The following is a 23,540-nucleotide window of genomic DNA, read 5'->3' as shown; positions in this document are numbered from 1 at the left end:
AAGAGTTAAACTTTTCATTGGAAGAGTTTTTTTTAAAATTTAGAGCATCCAAACACATCTGAACGGTCAGAATTGATTACACAACACACACAACAGTTGTGTAAGTATCATTTTCGTTTGTTTTGTAGGTAAGCAATTACTGTAATTACTTCCATAATTTTAGACTTCTAGTCATGCACATAGCCATACAAACCACCAGCAAGCAAAGCCCAAGTTTTGAACTTTGAACTACCAGCAAACAAACCACCAATTTGACGAAGCCCAAGAAAATTTTAGCCCGCTCGAATGGTCCGTCCAGCTTTTGGCCCGATAACCCGTCAATTTGGCTAGTCCATGGGTTAGGCTTGGCCTTCAATTTAAGATGCATAGCCCGGCCTAAAAAAAAGAAAAATCCTGGTTGGCCCAGCCCATGGACGAGCTTGGGTGGTGACCAGCCCACCACGATGATGACCCTTAGGTATTACTAAAATATTGCTTTGTATATGTCTTTTATTCCATAGTCTTTATCCTAGTTGAGTTTGGGATGACTAGATCTTGGCTCATTTCATCAAATGGGCTTAAATTCTACCACAAAGTCTTTATCGAGTTGAGCTTCAAGCTGCTGGCGGACACTTTGATTCGCTTACGAGTATATAAGTGCTACAATACAAAGAGGAAAAAGGATTAAAAATAATATCTTGTGAAATTAGTAGTAATAAAAAATTAATTTATCATTATTTGAAGCATTGTATTACAATAATTGTTATACTATTGACAGCTCATTGAGTTAGCAATAAAGCAAAAGAGAACAAAAAAAAAAAAATTGATTTCCGCACTCCACTTTTTACTGATGGCGCTCCACTTTTAACTTGAAGTTACTAGTAACTTCATGAACAAAGTGGAGTGCCATCAGTAAAAAATAGAGCGCAAATATCAAAATCCGAAAAAAAAAATACTACTTTTGATGCACTTTGATAAACAAAAAACATGTTTTTTTGAACATTTTCCTGTCTTATTTGACAGCTCATTGGGTTGTTTTAAGCATTTTTTTTTTATAATAAATTGAAGTCTAAATTTAAAGAAATTATGATGGAAGAAAACAACATAAAGGATTAGCTCAAGCGGAAAGGAGAGCAAAATGTTAGAGCTTTATAAGTTCAAGCATGCAGTTTGATTCTTACGAAGATAAAAAATATATATTTAAATAAATAAAATTTGGTGCTACCCTCTGTACAAATGAAAAGCTTGTGCAAAGTAGTTGTGGTAAACTGGTAATGGGTTATGATTTTTAAGGTTATGAGCGATAGAATTGGTTCTGAATTTAAGAAAAATGGCGTAAGATAAGATTCACACGTTCTATTTTTTTTGTCAACATCACAAAACAATGTGTACTAAAGAGCAAATTAGGGGATTAATAATGAAAAAAAAGGTTTGATGTCTAAATTTGAATCTCGAATCACCCAGTGAAACCAAGAGTTACTAATGACTTATTTACTTCACTACTCTACTAAAAAATATTTTTCAATTTAATTATTACTCTCGTTTCTTTCTCTTACTTTTCTACCATTAATCTCATTTCTCACTCTATCTCTCTTCAATCATTACTCTCATTTCTCTTTTCACTCATTATTTAAAAACAGTACTCAAATTACAAACCGAACAAAGCATAAATGTATCTGCTATTTGACTAGCTGAATCTTTTTTATGTTTTTTCTCGAGGGGGAAAAAAAATGCAACAACGATTATGTGGCACACCTAAGTGTAGCACCCACTTATGTACACATAAAAATTCAAGTACTTTTGGAGCATAGCTACGCGGTGCTTCAAGAACCTTTATACCACGTACACATCCACACGAGATTTATGACTAAGTATTAAAATCACGAAATAAAAAAGTGTGGTGATAGAGATGTATAAAAGACGGTGTGAACGTGTTCTATATATCACTAAATAGTCACTCCTCTCAAACACTCCTAAGAATGGCCGATCACTCTGAGTGCTACAAAGGGTTTCTACAAAACATGGGGGTATTCTTGGCGACAGACTCTTCAAACGATCTTTTAGAACACCTCCTTAAAAAAAATACTTATTTCACATTTTCAAACTCAAAAATAATGCAAATAAAGAATATTTTTTTGTTTTTTTTTTTGCACCGTATAAAAAGATCTCATTGAGATCTTTCAAACAAAATCCATATTGCATATTTTTATATTTCAGTAAGTTTGTTATTTTTTAACTTGAAGTTGTCTTCTTAAAAAATAAGGACTTATTTCCCGTTCTAAAATGGGCTAGTCAATTGGGGATATAAGAAAGTGTATAAAGACTTTGTAAATTATGTATATAGCAAAGAGATTAAATTATTTTACACCGTTAGTGTAACACATTTGTTTTTTCCAAATCAATTAAATTACGCCACGTCAAAATGTTCTATTAATTGGGACCACTGTTTTGACACTGTGCATGTAATTTACTCTATAGCAAATTGCGTACTTTTCAACGTGGCATTGCCTTTTGCATATGTATAGGAATAATAGGATACGTATTGATAAGAAGGGTAAGATTTGGATTCTTAACGGATCTAAGGAAACATACATATCATAACTACTAGATTGCCGGAAGACAACCACTGCTTAGTGCAGTTGGTCAGTCATTGCCTCTTCTTTGTGGAAGGTTTTGGGTTCGAGCCCCACAAAGGGGCAGGGCTTTTAGGGGACCAGGGCTAGGGATAGCTTCTGGTCTTTCCGTGCTAACTCTAACACCCCCACTAATCTTCACTGATGTATATCGCCGTGGCAAAAAAAAAAAAAAGAACGCCGGAAGATTCGAGGCCAAAAAAAAAAATCCCATCCAGGGTTGGGCTACAGCCCTAGGAATGATAATGGGACGAGGCGGGTTTTTGCATACTCGATCTCGATCCAGAAATTATTACCCGATCCCGGTCTGAATCTGATTGGATATTTTTTAGGTACTCTATTCCCGCCCTGATTGGTAAACGTGTTTACCCGCCCCGCTACGTAAAAATTTTTAAAAAATTCATAATCTAAAAGCAAAATAATATTTTTTAGGTACTCTGTCCCCGCCCTAATTGGTAAACGTGTTTACCCGTCCCGCTACGTAAAAAAATTTAAAAAATTCATAATCTAAAAGCAAAATAAGTATAAATAAAGTGTTAATTTAGTATAATGGTGAAAATATAAAGATAATAATATAAGGGCTTTTTAGTATAATGATAATAATATTAGGTTAAAAATATAAATTTTGAAGTATTAATGATAATTAGATTAGGATAAAATTATAATCTTATAAATAAATACATTTTGTGGCGGGTAATATCGGAACGGAATACTATCACCCGAACCCGGTCGGGTTTTAATAATTTTAATCCGACCCAATACCCGAAAAGGTACAATAGAAAACCCGCTCCATTCGAGGTGGGCGGGTCCGCAGTGGTCCGATAGCCATTTCTAGCCCACAAAGTGATTGGTCTGCTGACCAATCAACGAAGTAATCAGGTGACGTCACGTCTCCTATCGACGCGCGCAACCGCGGGGAATTTTTTTTACTTTTTATTTTTTTTTGCGAGAAAAGCAAACGCCGCAGACTACTCGAGCAAGGGAACGGATCCCTGTCCGACCCATCTGTTCCACTATTCTCCGCTGTTGGTCTCGTAAATTAACAGTTAAGATAAGCCGAAAATATTTTGCTCCTCGTTTTTTAGCAAAACATGTTCGACTCATTTCAACCGTTAATTTGCGAAATCAACAGCTGAGAAAGACTCGGACAGGCGCCTGTCCGGATGTGAGTCGGATAGGGGATCGGGTGGCCTCGGGCAAGACCTGAAGTCAAGGAATGTGCCTTTAATAAAGAAAAGGATTAGGTCCCACAAAAATTCTTCGTCTCCGTACAAGTTCGTCGCCTTCCAGTCTCCTTCTCACACTCCACTCCCCATCCCTTTCTTCCACTTTCTCTTTTGCTTCCCAACGAAGTTTTTCCCTTCTCTCTCTCTCTCTCTCTCTCTCTCTCTCTCTCTCCGTCCAAGTTCGTCGCCTTCTAGTCTCCTTCTCTCTCTCCCTCTCTCATCCCTTTCTTCCATTTTCTCTTTTGCTTCCCAACGAAGCTCTCCCTTCTCTATATCTATCACTCTCTCTCTCATTGATTATATTCACGACTCTCTCTGTGATACAGGCTCCGTAGAAGAGATACTGGTGGGAGATTTTCTTTGACAATGGCTACGCCGAGAGAACACATTGAGGAAATCCGGACGAAAAAGTTCAACATCGGGGGTGAACCGGATCCCAAAAACGAAGACCTCCATCATGCCGTTAACTACCTCTCCGCTGAACTCTACTCCAAGGACGTCCACTTCCTTATGGAGCTCATTCAGGTTTATAATATAATCTAAACCTAAAGTGCGCATATTTACGGTATATTTTTTTTAATTGTATATTTGTGTGTATACGTATTATCTGTGTGATGTTTCATCTGTGCGATGTTTCAACCGTAGTGGCTATTCGTATTATCTGTGTGATGTTTCAACCGTAGTGGCTCTGTTCAATGGGAGTCCACTATTATTAGTTGTACCTCGTTCTTAAAATACGAAGAGTCGGGTTAAACGTAAAATCAGACTTTGTCTATGTGGCTTTGATTTTTGTTAGACAAGAATAAGATACTTTTTTCGTTGGATTAATAAGAATAAAAGACTTGGCTCAACTATCTTGTTGTATTTAGGCTTTTTTCTGTTAAGAGTTTTAGTTTTGTGCCAAATTTTTATGAATTATTAATTGTCTCGACTGCAGAAATCAGATAGGTATTTGTTTATTTTTTTTTACTCTTATCCAATTTTTTTTAGAAATAATCCAAGGTAAAGACCAAAAATCTGGTTTTTAGGGATTTATATTGGACATAGTTACCGAAATCGTACGATTCGGTTCGATTCAGGTATGAAACGATTCAGATCGATTATATGAATCGTGAATAGGTAAGAATCGAAGTGAGAATCGCAGAATCGTGTTTTGAATTGGTGAATCGTGAGAATCGTACGATTCAGCTTGTTTTCGAATGAGTGGGTTTTCTGGCGGATTCGGTCGGGTTTCTGGACATAAATAGGAAAATAAATTTGTTTTGTTTGGAACATTTTTTGAAATTTTTTTTGAAAAAGTAGTAAGAGTAATAAGTGGAGAGAGATAAAGAGAGAAATGATTGAAAGTAAGAAGAATCTTTTGAAAAATGCTTTCAAAAAGAGAAGCAAACACAAGCAATTACCTTTATGGGAGGCGAGGGGTCGAAATATGTTTCCTAACCTGTAGAGAACCCAAACGATCGAAGAAAACAAAGACCTGAGCTCTCGTAGTGAAGCTTCGAGCTCCATCGAAACCTTCGACGTCGAGATTGATGCTTGAACTGCATCTCGTTCTTGTCAGTGAGTGTACTGAGTTTTTTATTTGTCTTCTATATGTGGACTAGTTAGTGGGTGTATATTATATATATATATATATATATATATATATATATATATTCCTAGTTAGTGGGGTGTATATAATATAGTATATTCTAATACTGGGGTGTGTGTGTATATATATTAGTCAGTAGGAGATGTGTTATATAGAGAGTCCGAACAACAGAGTATATAAAAGTCCTCTACCAAAAAAAAAAAAAAGTGTATTGCATATTTAGATCACAAGATCATTATTCAAACTTGAAATCTACATATTTTATGCATTTTTAAGAATTTGATTGAATCGGAACGATTCACGATTCGCAAATGGACCTTTTCGATTCTCGATTCGATTCTTGATTTGACAACTATGATGTTGGATGTTATAAAAGTCCATAATAAATCACAAAAGTGTGACGCAAAAATAAAATAAATTTTTTTTAATAAAGACAACTTTAAAAGCCCCCAAATCCCATAAAGCTCTGAGCGGAACAAGCCCTAATGAAAGTGAGATTGAAATTTTTTTTGACAAAAAAGTTGAGATTATTTTTATAATCTCAACTGTTTCTTTTGTTTATTGTTTTTTTATTTTTATTTTTCTATATTAAAAATGAAGCTATTTGCTATTTGGATACCGATAATTTATTAATTGACATCACTTCAGTGTAAGATGATTTTTTGTTGGAACTGGGGTGGTATCTGCCACTCTCCCTCCGATATACCTCCGTCCATAATCGACGGGTATGTAATTCGTTCTGTCTCGGTATACTGTTGTACATTTAGGCGTCATTTTGAGAACTATGTATCTCTATTACTCCCTGAGATACTAGGGCCGATAAACGAATCAAACTACTTGAGTTTGAGCTTGTTTTTGTTTGCTCAACAAACCAAGTTTGAACATTTTTTTAAATCTCAATAAGCTTTCAATTGAACAAGCTACAACTCGGCTAGTTTGGTTTATGATGAGTAAAAAATTCAAGCTACCCAAGATCAGTTCGTGTTTGGCTCGATTAAAGCTCGTTCGGGGGATCCGCTTGTCTCCCAACAAGCTTTAAGCTCGAACATAATACGAAGCTTGTTAAATTTTCAAATCAAGCTTTGAAAACAACTTACTGCTTGGCTCGTTTATCACCCTCATGAGAGTAGCTTGAATTTAACTGTGTGGTTGCTTGAATTTAATTGTGTAGTTGAGCACACGTTGCTCACTGTAGCGTTCGGTTTATCGGGATCTTTACCGTGGATCAGTTCAGGTTCCTTATTCCGCTGCTCCGCGCGCCCACCGCCGGACCTGCAACAAGTCACTAGGGCTGTGGAAGCCTAGTGACCCGCCGACGATCAAGTTGGATCTAGGGAGAAGTGTATCGGTCTAGAGTTAGGGTAGAATGACATACCTCTTTTGGTTAGAGTCCCTTTGCTTTTATAGACCTCGCTTGGCTTGGTCCCCAAGTAAGCGCGTGAAGGATACGCTTGGGTAACCACATCAGGTGACATTATGGACGACGTATGAGATAAGGTGGTTACGGAGTAAATGGCCAGGTCAGCTCTAATGATGATCTTCGTTCTGTAACTGTTGCAGCTTACGTCATGCTAATCATCATCGAGGTCCCTGGCTGCCTGAGGATGAAGGTCATAGCCGAGGCATAACGCGTCCTCACTTTGTGATGTACCGAGCAACACCTCACCGGTTGCCCGAGCTCTTTAAGAACATTGCTCCGAGCTATGCACTGATGGGCACTAGGGACCAGCTCGAGGCATGCAATAGTAAATGCCTCGGGGTCGGCTCGAGCCCGTTTATTCTGGGCCACTACAATAGCCCCTCAATCCGCTTGGGCGTCCTTCTCAGCGCGAGGGGGATTGACAGCAGTTATCACCGATACTGAGACTTTTTCCGAGGGAATCTTCGTAACTTCTTCAGTAACCGCCAGAAGCCTAGCCCTAGGAGCCACGCGTCAGTCATTGCTTCGTCGCACGTACGGTGCTAGGTGGCTCGGCACGTGTCGTGTCAGTTGATTGGTACGTTCTGTCAAATCATTGCCACGCATCGTAAGCCTAGTGGCTTGGCCAACCGAGGAGCCGTTCCTGATGCTGCTGGTTGCCTGTGAGCCGCTGATTGTCACCACGTGTCGTACATCCGACGGCCTCTGAGGAGTCGGTTCGTTTCCCGCGCACCTTTCAACATTTGAACCGCCAGTATAAAAGGGGGAGCGGGGGGGAGAGAGAAACACTTTTGTTTTCTCTCTCTAGACCATCATCGTTAGAACCTCTCTCATCAACCTTCGAGTTTTCAGAACTTTAAATCAATCTCGCACGCGTTTATTAGTGAGTTCTCTCCCCATCTTCAGGTATGTTGATCGATCAAGACCTTTCTCAAGTTTTCTAGCATTTTCAACTCATTCTTCAACGTTTTCTGATCGAATCATCGTCTTAGAGAGGCCTGGGCTGCCTGGAGAACGGGAAGGAAGATGACAGACATTGGTCATTGTTCTTCCCAAGCTCCGTATTCTTCCCGAGCCTGAGATTTTTCCCGAGGAGGAATTCCCCTTATCTGGGCTCTCAATCTAATGTTTAGGTGTCCAAGGAGTGATGATCTGATTATGCCCGAACAACTGAACCTCTTTGATTCTGTGCATCCACATAGCTAACTTTTGCATGTGCATCCTGTTAGGTTCGGGCAAATGGTCATTGAGATCTCTTTGGCATTCATTATCCCGAGTGAAGAAGACTTTATTCAATCTAATGTTTAGGTGTCCAAGGAGTGATGACCTGAACAGCTGAACCTCTTTGATTCCGTGCATCCACGTAGCTAACTCTTGCATGTGCATCCTGTTAGGTTCGGGCAAATGGTCATTGAGATCTCCTTGGCATTCATTACCCCGAGTGAAAAAGACTTTATAGATGACTTCTTTCGTAGCCCAGCCCAAGTACGTTGGGCCACTCCAGTCCCCGTGGATTATTTCGAGCCCCTTGATCCTTATTCTAAACAGATGTCGGGCTCACCAGTGTCGTCCCTTGTTGCAGATCCCGCGAGTTCCTCGTGTCAAGATGTCGATGCCAAGGCTGAGGCTCCGAAGGAGGTTCGACAGGGAAGGGCGGAGCGTCCCTGTTTATTCCTCCGTTTCTTCGATGGAGTGGCGGGGTCTTACGAGGAGTTCATGGCAACCTACTCCATCCCTCCTGACGTCTAAGTTAAAGAGGGGTGTCGCGCCCGGACGATACCCAGTACCGAGAGGGGGAGCCAACCTTCCCTCTGATGGCCATAATCGAGGGCGGGGTTAGGTTTCCCCTCCATTATTTTGTTTGACACGTGCTTTGGGAACTGTCCCTCACTTTTTCTCAGCTTTCCACTAACTCCTATTGGATCATTATGAGCATCATTGAGTTGCGGAGGAGGGAAAACCTGGCCTTTGGGATCGAAGAGTTGTTTGGTGCGTACAATCTCGGGAAGAACCCCAGCTATGGTCAGTATTACCTGTCAGTCGGCCTGAGCATGAGGACTTGTTGATAGAGAGCTTGCCCAACTCCGAGTCTTGGGCAAACACATACGTCGTTGTGTCGGGCAAATTTATGTTCTGTCCCGGGGAAGCCGCAAACATATGCTTTTTGCAACCATATCATCGATGTAAGCCATCATGGTTATGGTGGGCCGAACAGAGAATGGGCCAAAGCAGGCCCAGGGCAGGGAGACGGGCGGAGCCAGAGTTTGGGCTCCCCGCCACTTTGTTACTCATCAACGGGCCTTCGGGCTAGTCCTAATGGGTCATGTCGTTCAGACGGGTCGGTTTGGCCCATGCACGGGCCACATGGAGCTATTTCCTACCGTTTCTAGGAAGGTCTGGAATGTCTAGGAAGGAAGACGGTTATTTGTGACGTAGTAGGCATGTGATGTATGTCACGATGATCCTAGCTTGGAGAGCAAGTATGTGCAAGCCTATATAAGGAGAGGGATAAACCCTAAGCAAGGTACGCAACCCTACGTCTAAGAAATAGACTTTTCTTTCTTGTTTACTGACTTGCACATCGAATGGGCGAGAGGCGGCCAACCGCCTCACGCCTTGGTGCATGTACACAGCGGAGCAGAAGAGGAACGACCCTGAGAAGCTATGGAGAGAAACCACCCCACCACAATGGTGTCCCCCAACAAGCGTTCGAACATTTTGGTTATTATATGCTGAAATGTAGCCCCGGCATTTTTTAGGCCAAAAGGCATGACGAGATATCCGAAAATACCGTGCAGGATAATGAAGGCTGTATTTTCAACATCATCTTTGCTCATTGCTATCTGATGATAGCCTTGGTAAGCGTCCATAAAACTGAGTCGGGTATGACCGGCGGTGGGGTTGACTAATTGATTGATCCGCGGAAGGGGGAAGAAGTCTTCCGGGTAGGCATCATTGAGATTGGAATAGTCGATGCACACACGCCATTTGTCGTTCTTTTTCTTCACAACCACAGTGTTGGCTAACCACTTTGGGTATTGAACATCGCGGATGGCCTGAGCATTTAGGAGGCACCCGACTTCTTTGATAACAGCTTCGGAATGTATCGGGGAGGATCACATTGCCTTTTTCACGACCGGATGTCTGCTTTTATCAATGTTGAGTTCGTGGCAGATGGACAAAGGGTCGACCCTGGGCATTTCATATGGTGTCCAGGCAAACACCTCGATGTTACTTTTGAGGAAATCCACCAACTGCTCCCGCTCGGTATCGCTGAGGGATGAGCCATCAAGGAAGAATTGGGAGCCATCCTCGTTGATGAGAATGGTAATCAAATCTTCAATTGCTTTTTCGTCGGCCCTTCTTCCAACGTCTTCAAGCATTGGGGCGTCAGGGACCTTAATGAGGTTTACCCGAGCTGTCTTTTTGTTGCTTCAGACTGCATTGACATAGCACTTCTTAGGGCATCTCCAATCCATCTCTATTTCTCCAAAATAGAAGATGGATGTGACACATTGAGGGGAGATTTTGTAATTTATTCTCTTTATTCTTCACTTTTTGTACTTTTTGGGAGAATCTTTGAGGGACCCACCGTCCGTTTTAGAGTTTGGTCCTCCAAAAGTAAATTTGGTCCTCTAAAAATGGAGGACCAAAAGCAAATTTGGAGTATAAAATTTCTCCAAACTCTAAAAAGGACGATGGGTCCCTCAAAAATTCTCCCAAAAAGTACAAAAAGTGAAGAAAAAAGGAAATAAATTACAAAATCTCCTCTCAATGTGTCACATTCATTCTCTATTTTGGAGGAATGGAGATGGATTGGAGATGCTCTTAGCTGCAATTTGGTCCTCGTAGAGGTCTTCTTGATGACCGAACGCACCGATGAGTCGAACGACTGAGGATAGGTGGAGGTGATAGCCTTCATTTTGTGAAGCCAGGTGCGTTCGATGATGGTGTTGTAAGGGCTTGAAACGTCCACTACGACAACCTCCATCTGGTGTGTCACCAACCCGGCACGGACAGGGAGGGTGATCTGTCCGAGGGGCCATACCGGGGCTCCGTTGAAACCAACTAGAGGGACTTCGATAGGACGGAGGTCGGACTCCGGGAGCTTCAAATCCTTGAATAGAAAATAGTACATTACTTCCGCCGAGCTGCCCTGATCGACGAGGACATGCTGGACATTGAAGGCTCCGATGCGCAATGTTACCATGAGGGCATTGTTGTGCGAGAGTTGGACTCGGTCAAGATCTTTCTCGGTGAATGAGATAGTCCACTTGGAGTCATTGTCTGTACGAGCGTGCTTTGGCTCGGGACCTACCAGCATGACTTGTTTGGATGACGAAGCTTCATTAAGATAGGCGTGGATGATCCTTGCGGCCTCGACCTCCATGGGACCATGGATGACATGGATTGTCTGAACCTCTTCTTCGGTCTGGCTTTTGGCCCGCTGTGACCAAGCCCTAGTTTTTTCATGGTCAATGAGATTTCCGAGGTGATCGCCCTCGACAAGCTGCTCCAAGTAAGCCTCGAAGGGTTTGCAAGTGGTGGTGAAGTGGCCTTGCTCGTTATGGTAGCTGCATTGATCTTCCCGTTCTCGGTGCGAAGCTTCTGATTCGGGAAGGAGAAAAAAGGCTGTCCTTAACTTGGTCAATGACCCTGTAGATTGGGATGGTGAAAGACGGTTTTTTGGGCAATGAAATCGCTCGGCTTCAGTCCCTGCTTCGGTGCTTGCTTTATATTGTTGTCCTGTTTTTTGGAGGTTGGAACGTGTGCAGTGCTCGTGATGACTGTCGAGGCCGCTGGGACCTTCAGACCCCGTTCGTTTAAAGGTTTTGGATTTTGGATTTTAATCATTATCCTATTTCTCTCCAATCATTACTCTCATTTTTTCTCTCCATTTCTCTCCAATCATTACTCATATTTCCAATCATTACTCTATTTCTCTCTACACTCATTACCTACAAATCCAAAATCCCAAAACGAATGGGGTCTCAGTGCTGCGGTCTTCCCGTTTCCAGCTCTACATTGGATTCAATTAGCTGGCACCACTCTTTGATGCGTGTCATGACCTCTTGCATGGACCTCGGCTTGTTCTAGGCGAGATCATCGTGACCCTGTATGTTTTGGGATTTTGGATTTTTAGGTAATGAGTGTAGAGAGAAATAGGGTAATGATTGAAAATAGGGGTAATAATTGAAGAGAGATAGAGAGAAAAATAAGAGTAATGATTGGAGGAAAGTAGGATAATGATTGGAATCCAAAAACCCTTAAACAAAATGGGGTCTGTTTACTTGCTCGACTAGTGAAGTGAGGCCGAGCTTAAAGCCGGGGGCCGATATGACCTCATCACACCCTTTAATCTCGTTAAAGAGCTCCCAGTAGGGCCCAGCGTATTGGCGAAGCGTTTCGTTGCTTTGTTTACGCAGTGAGAGAAGAGAGTCGATTTCCTTTGCGTGCTTGTTGCTCGTCACAAACTGAGCCATGAAGGCGTCACAAAGGGAATCTAATTAGGAAATAGATCTGGGAGGCAGTTGGGTGAACCATGGAAGGCCTAGGTTACCGAGGCTCGCAGGAAATACTTTGCAAATGAAGGCGTTGTCCTAGGTTACAGAGACATGACGAGCTTGTACTGCTCTAAGTGAGTGTAGGCTTCGGATTTGCCGTCATACTTAGGTTGGGTGAATCCTTTGGGGTTGGGGTTGGGGTTGGGGTTGGGGTTGGGGGGGGACTGAATTGATCTCTTTTATAAACGGAGAGGTCGAATAGAACGGTCAGGGCCGTCTGGATGCTCGGTCGCGGTGCGCTTCTTTGGTGTGAGATGGTCTGACTTCGGATAGTCTTTAGGTTTCGGCGGAACGCTCCCTGACTTCTTGGGGGGTGTGTTCGCACCGGTCCTTTCGTCTGTCGGACCTATAGCTATCTCGAGAGTGGTGCTTGAGGCGCTCGATGACTGGGCTTCTTTCACGTTTATTTTTGAGGCGCTCGCGGTACCCCTTGGTTTGGATCTCCATGAGGCTGTTGTCCTCTCTTGCGATTTTCGTGAAGGTAGGGGTGGGCTTGGTATGTCCCTTGCTCCCTCTGACAGAATGGGTGGAGGAGGCGGAAACACATTCGAGCCTCTCGAAGGCAGATCGCTTCCCAGAGTGCTTTTTAGGATCTGGCTCATGAGACAGGGAACGCTCCCCGCGCCGCCCATTCTTTCCGATGCGGGCTGCCTCTTCTAGTGGGTCGAGGCGATCCTTCGCTAAGAGCCTTGATCGGTGTTCCACCAGGAGGACCCCTTCACGGCTGGGGGGGGGGGGTTGTGGTGGCTCCTTTGCCCGTCACGGCTTCCGCCAGAACGAGAGCGAGAAGGGGACATCTGAAAGAGGCGCTTAATTTCCGCCAACTCATCCCAAACATGTTTGTCCCGATCCACGACCGACGTGAGGTTGTCTATCCTTTGCGCTAGATGACTTATGTAGGTGTGGATTTCGCTGGACGGCTCTGTGTCCAGAGTCGAAGAGCCGACTCTGATGGGATTGACGGTGATGGAGACGTGTTGCTTGCCCTTGACTCCTTCGGAGCCCAGAGTGAGAGCTCTGAGGGGCCCGAGTCCGGCCGTTGCATCGTTGAGAGAAGGGTCTGTACCACCACCAATTTGGTTTAGGAATTTGAACGAAGTTTTAGGGAGAAAAAGAAATGGAATGTTGAGATGACAGTTAACTCACTAGCAGAGTCGCCAATTGTAGGGGTTCGGTTTATTGGGATCTTGACCGTGGGTCGGTTTAGGTTCTTTTTTCTGTTGCTCCGTGCGCCAGACCTGCAACAAGTCACTAGGGCTGTGGAAGCCTAGTGACCCTTCGACGATCAAGTTAGATCTAGGGAGAAATGTATAGGACTAGGGTTAGGATAGAATGACATACCTCTTTTGGTTAGAGTCCCTTTGCTTTTATAGACCTCGCTTGGCTTGGTCCCCAAGTAAGCGCGTGAAGGATACGCTCGGGTAACCGCCTTGGGTGACGTATAAGACAAAGCAATTACAGAGCACATGGCCAGGTTAGCCGTAATGATGATCTTCGTTTTGTAACTGTCGCGGCTTACATCATGCTGAGCATGCTCATCATCGAGGTCCCTGGCTGCCCAAGGATGAAGGTCATAGCCGAGGCATAACGCGTTGTCACTTCGTGATGTACTGAGCAGCACCTCACCGGTTACCTGAGCTTTTTAAGAACATTGCTCGGAGATATGCACTGTTGCGCACTAGGGACCAGTTCGAGGCATGCAATATTAAATGCCTCGGGGTCAGCCTGAGTCCGCTAATTCCGGGCCACTACACTCCCACCAACTTCTATTATGTCATGACTAAAAAATGAATTACTAGTTACATTGGCCGTGTATAGCAAGTATTTTTAACTTCATCATAAATTACCATAAATCGTAAAACCCTGTCTGGGTCTTGGGGGTGTTGCACCCAAGCTCCGAGCCCCCACCGTGCCCTGTCACCTGGACCCTTGCGAAACGCTAACCAAATAGAATCAAGCTTCACAAAACCCAACATTCTTTACCCATGCTTTTACTCAAATTTTGACTAAAAGCTTGAACAATCCTTTTTTTTTTCTTGAACAATCCAATTGGTAGGCCCAAATTTAAGTATAAGTTTATGTAATTAGTCGAAGAATAGTTATGAATTTGAGTCTTGAGAGGGAGAAAATAGTTTTTCAAAATATGAGTCTCCATGATTTTGGGTAAAATTAAGAGTGAAACTCAATTTGGTATAAGGTGTGAGTAAATGTGTGGAGTGTGTTTCGAGGATTTTTACTCAAATTTTGTGTTTGAGACAAAAATGGAGTAAGGCCATGTTGATGCTGTTAAAGCATCCAACTCAAAATCAATTGACAATGAGTGGAGAGGCCGTCTAAGCTCATTTACTATTTTTAGAGGTGATTATAACCAACGTGGGGCAAACTCTAATAGATGCTCTACATGCATGTCTTCTTTATCTATTCCATCTCTCACTGTAGTTTCACAATTCAAGCGAATCTTTTGTATCTCTATGGAATTGATTGAACATTAAATAAGTTTATTTAAAATTCACATTCATCCAAAGTCCAAACCGAGCAGAGATATGTAATTTTAATGGGGTAGTTCTTGGGTGGTCTGCTTTTGGAATTTGGATATAATAGAGAACTCTTGAGAGAACAGAAATCAAATTTGACCATCTCCGATGTCTATTCTTGTTCTTATTTTTTGCATGAGACATTGATACCCTATGTTATGGTTCTGAATTTATATATATATAGTAATGCTCATTTTTCTTTTCATTTGTTCTGTTTACAGAATGCAGAGGACAATGACTACTTGGAAGGGGTAAAACCATCACTGGAGTTTGTGATAACTTCTCGGGATATTACGGACACCGGTGCTTCGGCCACTTTGCTGGTATTCAACAACGAGAAGGGTTTTTCTCCCAAAAATATCGAATCCATTTGCAGTATTGGACGCTCCACCAAGAAAGGCTTTCGCAAACGTGGTTATATTGGCGAGAAAGGTAACTACCTAATGAGTTCCAATCCCTGTCAATTAGATTTGCTTATGCTTGGAAGTGTAAAGAATTTGTTTGGAACTTGTGGGCATGAAGAGAAAAAAGGAAGCTATGACTTTCTCTTCCTTCCCTATGTTGTACCTGATTTAGGAGGGGAATAAAGCGAAAAGAAAAGATGTGGAAAATTAGAATGATACGTGAAGAGAAAATTAGTACGAGGTATAGTGAAAATGTCAAAAGCCCAAGTTTCAATCATGCCTTGCAGTAGTATCAATTTTAGGTTGTCATGGAGTTCATTTTCCTCTCTCTTCATGTGTATAACCAAGCAAATAAAAATGATTGGCGTTTTTTCTGCTTCCACATGTTACAAACTCAAGGTAAATTCTTAACCATGGCCATTCGTTAATATGGAAGTTTGGCGCTGTTGTCAATAATGTGGAAGTTTGACCTTGTTACAAACTCAAGGTAGCTGGGCATTTCAGTCTTGAATAAAGTTGCACCCTGGCCATTCCTTAATGTGGAAGTTTGGCGTTGTAAATTAAATGAGATGTAGTTTTTTTATTCCCAAGTTGTTTGAACTACAACAAAGAATGGTGGTGAACATATGGTTGTTTTCTATTGTGATGAAAATTGTACTCTCTCTTAGGACGAGAATTTCAGGGTAGTTCAATGCTTGTTTCCCTCGGTACTCTTTGTCATTTAGTTTTTGAGATATCCTGCACTTCTCATGTGTTCTTATTGTGCATCTTTCCTAACTACCCTCTTATTATATGTACTAGAACCTAGAAACTTGTGGTTATTTACACCTGGAAAAATCTTTTAAATTAGGGTGCTTGTGGATTTTGAAGCGAAGGTTTTTCTGGAATCAGTCTTGTGTTACATATGAACCTGGATATTTCTGTTTCTTTCTCAATTCAATCATTCTTTTGTCATAGGACCATAAAGATAGGAACAAGTTTGACAATTGCCTTCCGTTGTAAATGCATCCAATAGAATGAATCTTAAAGCAAATAGTGTTCATACAGGCCTTTATCTTATGGATGGCTGGATGCATATGAACAACATTCTAGCTCCTTTAGCTGCTTGCTTATTTACGAAAATTTAATCATATATTCAATATTGTTTCTAAAACAACTAATGTTATGGCGTTTCAGGAATTGGATTCAAGAGTGTGTTTCTCATCACAGCTCAGCCATACATATTCAGTAATGGCTATCAGATCCGCTTTAATGAAGAACCTTGCTCACAGTGCCATGTTGGATACATTGTCCCCGAATGGGTGGATGATAACCCAACTCTTTCCACCATAAAGCAAATATACGGCACTGACACTTCGCTTCCAACCACAACAATTGTGTTGCCCCTGAAGCCCGACAAGGTTAAACCTGTGAAGCAGCAACTCTCAAGCATTCATCCTGAAATTCTGTTGTTTCTTTCTAAGATAAAGAGTCTTTCAATCAGGGAAGATAACAAGGATCCTAGGCTCAACTCTGTGAGTGCCATATCCATTTCATCTGAGATTGATTTTGTTACAAGGAAGAACATTGATGCGGAGTCCTACATGCTCCATCTCTCATCTGATGAAAATGGTGACAACTCTGAAGGGGAATGCGGCTACTTCATGTGGAAGCAGAGGTTTCCTGTCAAGTCAGAGAATAAAGTGGAAAAACGAATGGAAGTGGAAGAGTGGGTGCTCACATTGGCTTTTCCAAATGGAGAGCGGCTCAGCAGAGGGATGAAGTCGCCTGGGGTCTATGCGTTTCTTCCTACAGAAATGGCTACAAATTTTCCATTCATAATTCAGGCCGATTTTCTTTTAGCATCTTCGAGAGAAGCAATCCTCATGGACAACAAATGGAACCAAGGGATTCTTGGATGCGTGCCTTCGGCTTTTGTCAATGCCTTTATTTCACTGGTGAAAAGATTAGAAGATGCTCCCATATCTTCTTTGCCTCCTATGTTTAGGTTCTTACCCATCAACGAATCTCCCTATCCTGAGCTAAATGCTGTGAGGGAGACAATTAAAGGAAGGATAATGGACGAGAATATTGTTCCCTGTGAGTCATACATGGAGCAGAAGTTCTTTCAGAAACCCGGTGAAGTGGGTAGGCTAATGCCTGCCTTTTGGAATATCTTGATTAACGCAAGGAAGCAAAACGTGAATTTGCATAATATCTCATCCCATGGGAGATATGTGCTAAGTTCTTCATTTGATAGGGCGAAGTACGATCCCATACTGAATTTCTTGGGCGTAGAACCAGTTGAGGATGAGTGGTATGCAAAGTGCATCCGGGGTTCTAATCTGGTAATGGGAGTATCGGAAGAGGTGTATTTGGAGCTTCTACTGTTTCTAGCTGAGAAATGGAGGTCCAATTTTCACTTGACCAGCATTAAGAACCTACCACTTCTGAAATACGTGAGTCCTCATGGGGACGTTTCTTTGAAAAGCATAAATGACGTCTCACAGTTTACTGGGGGGAAAGTTCTCATATCCCGTGAGCCTCGTCATATATCATGGCTTATTGACTGGAACAGGGAATTTAGATGTGCAACACACCTTTTTTTACCTAAAGAGACACAAGAAGCTCTCCATTCGTGTTCCAAGAGGCAGACAATACAGGAATGGCTCTTAAATGAGGTGAGGATAGAGGCTGTTAATGTGTACCAGTACGGAATTCTCATCTACAGGTCACTGGGCGATAAGAATCCTGTTGTGACCTATGTTCATTTCTTACATCACTCGCTTTCAGCGAACTATATGTCTCAGGGAGAGGTTGCTCAATTGTGTGCTGTTATGCCACTCGTGGATAATTATGGACAAGTGTCCAAACAAAGGAGTGGGGTTCTTGTCCCTGCGAGCGGAAGCAAATGGTTAAGTCTGATTGGTTCAAACCCATGGAGAGGGCAAGGTTTCGTTGAGCTAGGAGAAGACTATTTGCATTCAAGAAAATTCGCAAGTGTACATACTCCAGAGAAACAACTAATTAACTTCCTCAAAACTCATCTTTCAGCTTGTGATGTCCCTGATATATCCCCTCCCAATGCAGTAATTCCAACTATGTCTGCTCCGCTTACAAAGCAAAACACATTCTTGCTTTTGGATTGGATTCGGAGCTTGAAATGGAAGAGGGTTCACATGCCGGAGAATTTCCTGACATGCATAATGAAGGGACAATGGATGAGGGTCTCTCTAAGTGGTAGCCCTGGTTACAGGTCTCCATCTGAGTCATTTTTGACAGACTCATCATGGGGACATCTTTTGCAGAATGAATCTGTACTTGTTGATATACCCAGGATTGACCAGAATTTCTATGGTAGTATAATATACGACTATAAGGAAGAGCTACGATCAATAGGAGTGATGTTTGAATGTGGAGAGGCATGCAGATTTATAGGGAAGCATCTTATGAACTTAGCATCTTCTTCGACTCTATCAAAGGGGAATGTGCTTTCGATACTCAAGTTTATTAAGTATCTGCGGGAGAACTACGTTTCTCCTCAGGATTTTATTAAGAGTATCAGAGAAGAAAGATGGATAAGAACTTCAGTCGGTGACAGGTCCCCAGTTAAATCTGTTTTGTTTAGTCAGGAATGGAGAGCGGCATCTCAGATCAGTGACATCCCATTTATTGATGAACAGTACTACGGTGAGGAAATCCTTTCTTTCAAAGCAGAACTCCAAATGCTGGGTGTGGTAATCAACTTCAGTCAAAATTACCAACTTGTTTTTGACACTCTAAAATCTCCGGCTCGCATTGGTGGTCTGACATCCGAGTCTTGCCTTTTTGTACTGGAATGCTTACATCATCTGGGATCACCTGACAATTTTGTTAGGGCATTCAAAGATAAGAAGTTTTTGAAGACAAACATGGGCTACAAGTCGCCAGTTGAATCATATCTGTTTAATCCTGAATGGGGTTGTCTTCTGAAGGTTTTCCACAGCTTCCCTCTTATTGACCAAAGCTCCTATGGCTCTAACTTCTTGTTGTACAAAACTGAGTTGGGGAAACTTGGGGTAGTAGTGGATTTCGAGGAGGCAACCAAAGCATTTGCTCGCGTTTTCAAGCAGGCAGCACTTTCTTCCATCAAAAAAGATTCTGTCCTTTCATTTCTGGCTTGTTACAGAAAGCTCCAGGAAACACCTTTTAAATTCCCTGAAGATCTGAAGAGATGTATCCGTGATGTTCAATGGTTGCGAACCCGCCTTGGAGATTACAGAGTGCCAAGAGATTGCATTCTGTTTGGCCCTGATTGGAAATCTATCTACCCGATTTCTCGTCTTCCTTTCATTGATGACAGTGAGAATTACTACGGCAAGGGTATCCATGGATATAAAAAGGAGCTGAACAGTATGGGAGTTGTTCTTGCTTTTAAGAATGGTTGCAGGTTTGTGCCTGATGGACTTCATTTGCCTTGTGATCCTGACAACATAACTCCTTCAAATGTTTACTCATTGCTCGAATATGTCCGCAACTTGCATCAACAGACGAAGCCTTTACCTGATTCTTTCCTGAAGAAAATATCTCAAAAGTGGCTGAAAACCTGTGCTGGTTATAGGTCCCCTGATGACTGCATGCTGTTCGATTCTAATTGGAATTCTTTCTTACATCAGGAGGATGGACCATTTATTGATGAAGAATATTATGGCTCCAAGATTAAGTCCTACAGCAAAGAACTAAACTCAATAGGAGTCACTGTTGAGGTTAGAAATGGGTGCTCACTCCTTGCCACCCACCTAGATTTCCATTCAAATTTCTCTACTATTATTCGGATCTATGAATACTTGTATGAGTTCAACTGGGAGTCTGATTGTGGAGAAAGAAGGAAAATTTGGATCCCAAATGGAAGTGACGACGGGGAGTGGGTAATCCCAGAAGAATGTGTCCTCTCTGACAAGAATGATCTCTTTGGCATGCAGTTGAATGTGCTGGAGAAACACTACGACAAGAAATTGCTCAACTTTTTTTCCAATGCTTTTGAGGTAAGACGCATTCCTTCAGTTGATGACTATTGCAAACTGTGGAAGGCATGGGAAAGTTCTGGACGCCCACTTTTATACGAACAGTGTTGTGCATTTTGGCAGTATGTTGTAAAGAACTGGGGTTTGGAAACTCAAAAAAAACTGGATAAGCATTTGGTGAAACTTCCTGTATATTCAGGTCCAGATGGAGTTATGCTGTCTGAAAGGCATGATGTTTTTATTGCTGATGATCTTCAGTTGAAGGATCTTTTTGAGCAGTCTTCTTCAAGGCCACTATTTGTATGGTATCCACAGTCAAGCATGCCATCGCTGCCGAGGGGTAAGCTACTGGAGGTTTACAGTAAGATTGGGGTCCCAAATATCTCTGAGTCTGTGCTGAAAGAGGAAGTGTCTATAATGGACGGTGGTGGGCTTAAGGAAGTGGTTCCAAGGGAAAATTTGATTGGAAAGGGGCTGGTTAGGCTAATTTTAGGCTTTCTAGCGGATCTCTCTCTTGAAATGGAAGCAGAGAAAAGGCATGAAGCTCTCCGATCCCTTCTTGATATAACTGTTCTTGAGACAGTGGATCCAATTACGATTGGTTACAGTTTACAGCTGTCTTCAGGGGAAATCTTGAAAGGAGAAGCAAGACGGATGATCCGATGGGAGAGGGAGAGTAAGAAGTTTTTTACTCAGAAGATGGACCGGTCTGATGGGCACAGAAGTGTGATCGAATATGCTATGTATCTCTCTGAAGCGATATCTGAAGGATTGTTATGGGAGAAAGAAGATCATATGCCACAGCTTGCAGAGCTGATCAAATTGGGGTTCCTTGTGGAATTCAACGAGGAGGCAATTGAGTTCTTGATGAAGACCAAGAATCTACAGCTGTTTTTGGAGGATGAGACTTTCCTCTCTTCGGCCTTCCCTTCTGATTAGGTATGTTAACTACTATTAGGGTTTGTGAAGCGCTTCAATTCCTGTGTTCTGGTACTGATATGTTCCTCAAGTACGTGTTTGAAATGGTTGCTTTGGATTTATGTTATATTGTTATGTACCGTTAAGGCTTTGAAGAGTTTTGATAACCCTTCTTTCTGGGGCTGTTTTATCTGAACTTTGTGATCATATTGTGCTGTGTAAGTGAAAAATCTTGATTAAGGGCTTTTCGGTAGTTTATTAACATGATTGTAGGCTTGCATTTCTTGCCTTCTCCTTCCTTTGCAATACCTTCACTTGGTTGCATGATATATCGGCTTAACCTACATAACACAATTATCTTGTCAGCATTGTACTAATTCGACAAGCAAGAGAATGAATTACACTTGTTTCTTATCAAACAATAAAACAACTCATTAGCAGATAAATAACTCACTTAACAATGGCAGATTCGTCCATGATGCCAAAATTGATTGAAGACGTATATTTTCTTAAGCATTTACACCCCTAAACATTGTAGAATATAAATCGATTACATCGTTTTCCGTCATTAGTTACATCTTTGTCCCTGACTGATATATAGACACAGTGTTGGTGATACAGAAAGACTAGGAAATCCACGAACTAGTGTAAGCTATCTTCTTTTTTCTCACTGCAATCGATCAAGCCGGTGTCTTTTCTGTAAGAAGATGAGCACGGTCGTGGGAAGAGCAAGACGGAGAGTAGCATGACCTGACATTGAACAGGTTGTTCATAGCATTTTGCCCTCCCTTTGGCATAACCTTTCTGAAACTGCTCCTCTTCCTCCCTTTCTTCAGTTTCTTAGGATCAGAATCCTGCAAATCCTAGAATATCACAGAAGGGGAAAATACACGATAATTAGCTTTGCTTTTGACTCGTACAGTTTTTCAATTAAAAAATGACCGGATACATGAAACCCGGTCAGTGAAAGTGTCCGTGAAAGCCTCTTTTCAATTGCACCACGTTATTGTAATAGTGATGATTTTCTTTCATAAACTAAAAAAATGCAGTCAAGTGTTGTAATTCTACTGTATGCATGTCTGCAATGAACGGGAGTCGATTTAATTGGTGGATGAGTCTCCAATCTTAATTAGGTTGTACTCTCTCTCTCTCGGATGACATTCATGTATGTTGTTCAAAAGATACAGACACCTCTCTCTCTCTCTCGGATGACATTCGTGTATGTTGTTCAAAAGATAAAAGACACCAAATGTTTCTTTTTTTTTCGGACAAGCGGAAAATTACACCAAATGTTTCTAGCTGTATACAATGAAGGATGGTCATGCATGTACGTTCTCCGGTGGCGTGCCGTGATCTCTAATAGTCTTTTCGTTTACGCCAATGTCTTTCTTGCCTGCATTACACGATTGATGTTCAATGGAAATAAATCTGAAAACCTAATTACGATACTGGGTTATGCCAAAAAATAAAAAAAATCGAAACCATTTCCTAGGTGAAATTCTGCAGTTCTGCATATTCCTGAATAAATATACTACTAACCACCATTGACATTGTCATCATCCTCATCCAAATTATCTGTAAAATTGATTCTGAAACTCGGCGAACCCGGAAACATTATGCTGCTCTCGTCACCATGCAAACCTTCATCATCTTCTTTATTACCATGACTTTCATCCTCCTCCTTGGCATCATTTTGGCTTCCCGCCTCCGCATTCCCCTTCGCCGCCTTTTCCTCTTTTTCCCCCTCCTTGTTCTTCTCTTTCGCGCTTCCCTCTCTGTGTGGATCCCCTGCTTCTGCTCTTTTGGCCGTGGACCCCTTCGAGTGCTCCGACGTCACGCAACTCGATCGCCATGCTATTTTCAATCTCACCTTCATCATCTCTTGCCTTCACGACTAAGCAACAACTCTGTCCCAGAAGGAGTCGTGTCTTTTCCTCCGTTGGAAACCACAATATGGTTTTGGTAATTTACCTCCTTTCTAAACGGCTTTTGCTTTAGTCGTTTGGCCTTTTGTTTTCCATTAGCTGAAGTTCGGTTCGAGTTCGGAGCCAACTCCAGTTTATTTTTATTTATTAACAAAAAGAAGAAGTTGTAATATGCATGGGCCGTTAAATTTTTTTTGTAACTCCGTAGCTAAAGTTCTGTTCGAGTCACAATTGAGCTCGAGTTAGTATTTATGATATGAAACCCGAGCTCAATGCAAACCCGAGTCGAATAAATATAAACAAGTTAAGCTCGACTCAAACTTGAGCTTTGAAACAAAACATTTAGAAACAGTTTGAATCACTA

At 41.9% G+C, this 23,540-nt stretch overlaps 1 protein-coding gene across 1 annotated transcript; it reads left to right on the top strand.

Moving 5' to 3' along the window:
- Positions 1 to 3,926: 3,926 nt before the first annotated feature.
- LOC131335224 (uncharacterized) lies at positions 3,927 to 21,531 on the top strand. Its single transcript, XM_058370484.1, has 3 exons — positions 3,927 to 4,363; positions 15,169 to 15,379; positions 16,528 to 21,531. The coding sequence occupies exons 1-3, from the start codon at positions 4,205 to 4,207 to the stop codon at positions 21,270 to 21,272; spliced, it is 5,115 nt and encodes a 1,704-aa protein (XP_058226467.1). The 5' UTR covers positions 3,927 to 4,204; the 3' UTR covers positions 21,273 to 21,531.
- The last annotated feature ends 2,009 nt before the right edge of the window (positions 21,532 to 23,540 follow it).

This window comes from Rhododendron vialii, chromosome 8a (assembly GCF_030253575.1).
Source record: "Rhododendron vialii isolate Sample 1 chromosome 8a, ASM3025357v1".
NCBI classification, from domain to species: Eukaryota; Viridiplantae; Streptophyta; class Magnoliopsida; order Ericales; family Ericaceae; genus Rhododendron; species Rhododendron vialii.
This window is presented reverse-complemented; position numbering and strand designations above follow the sequence as displayed.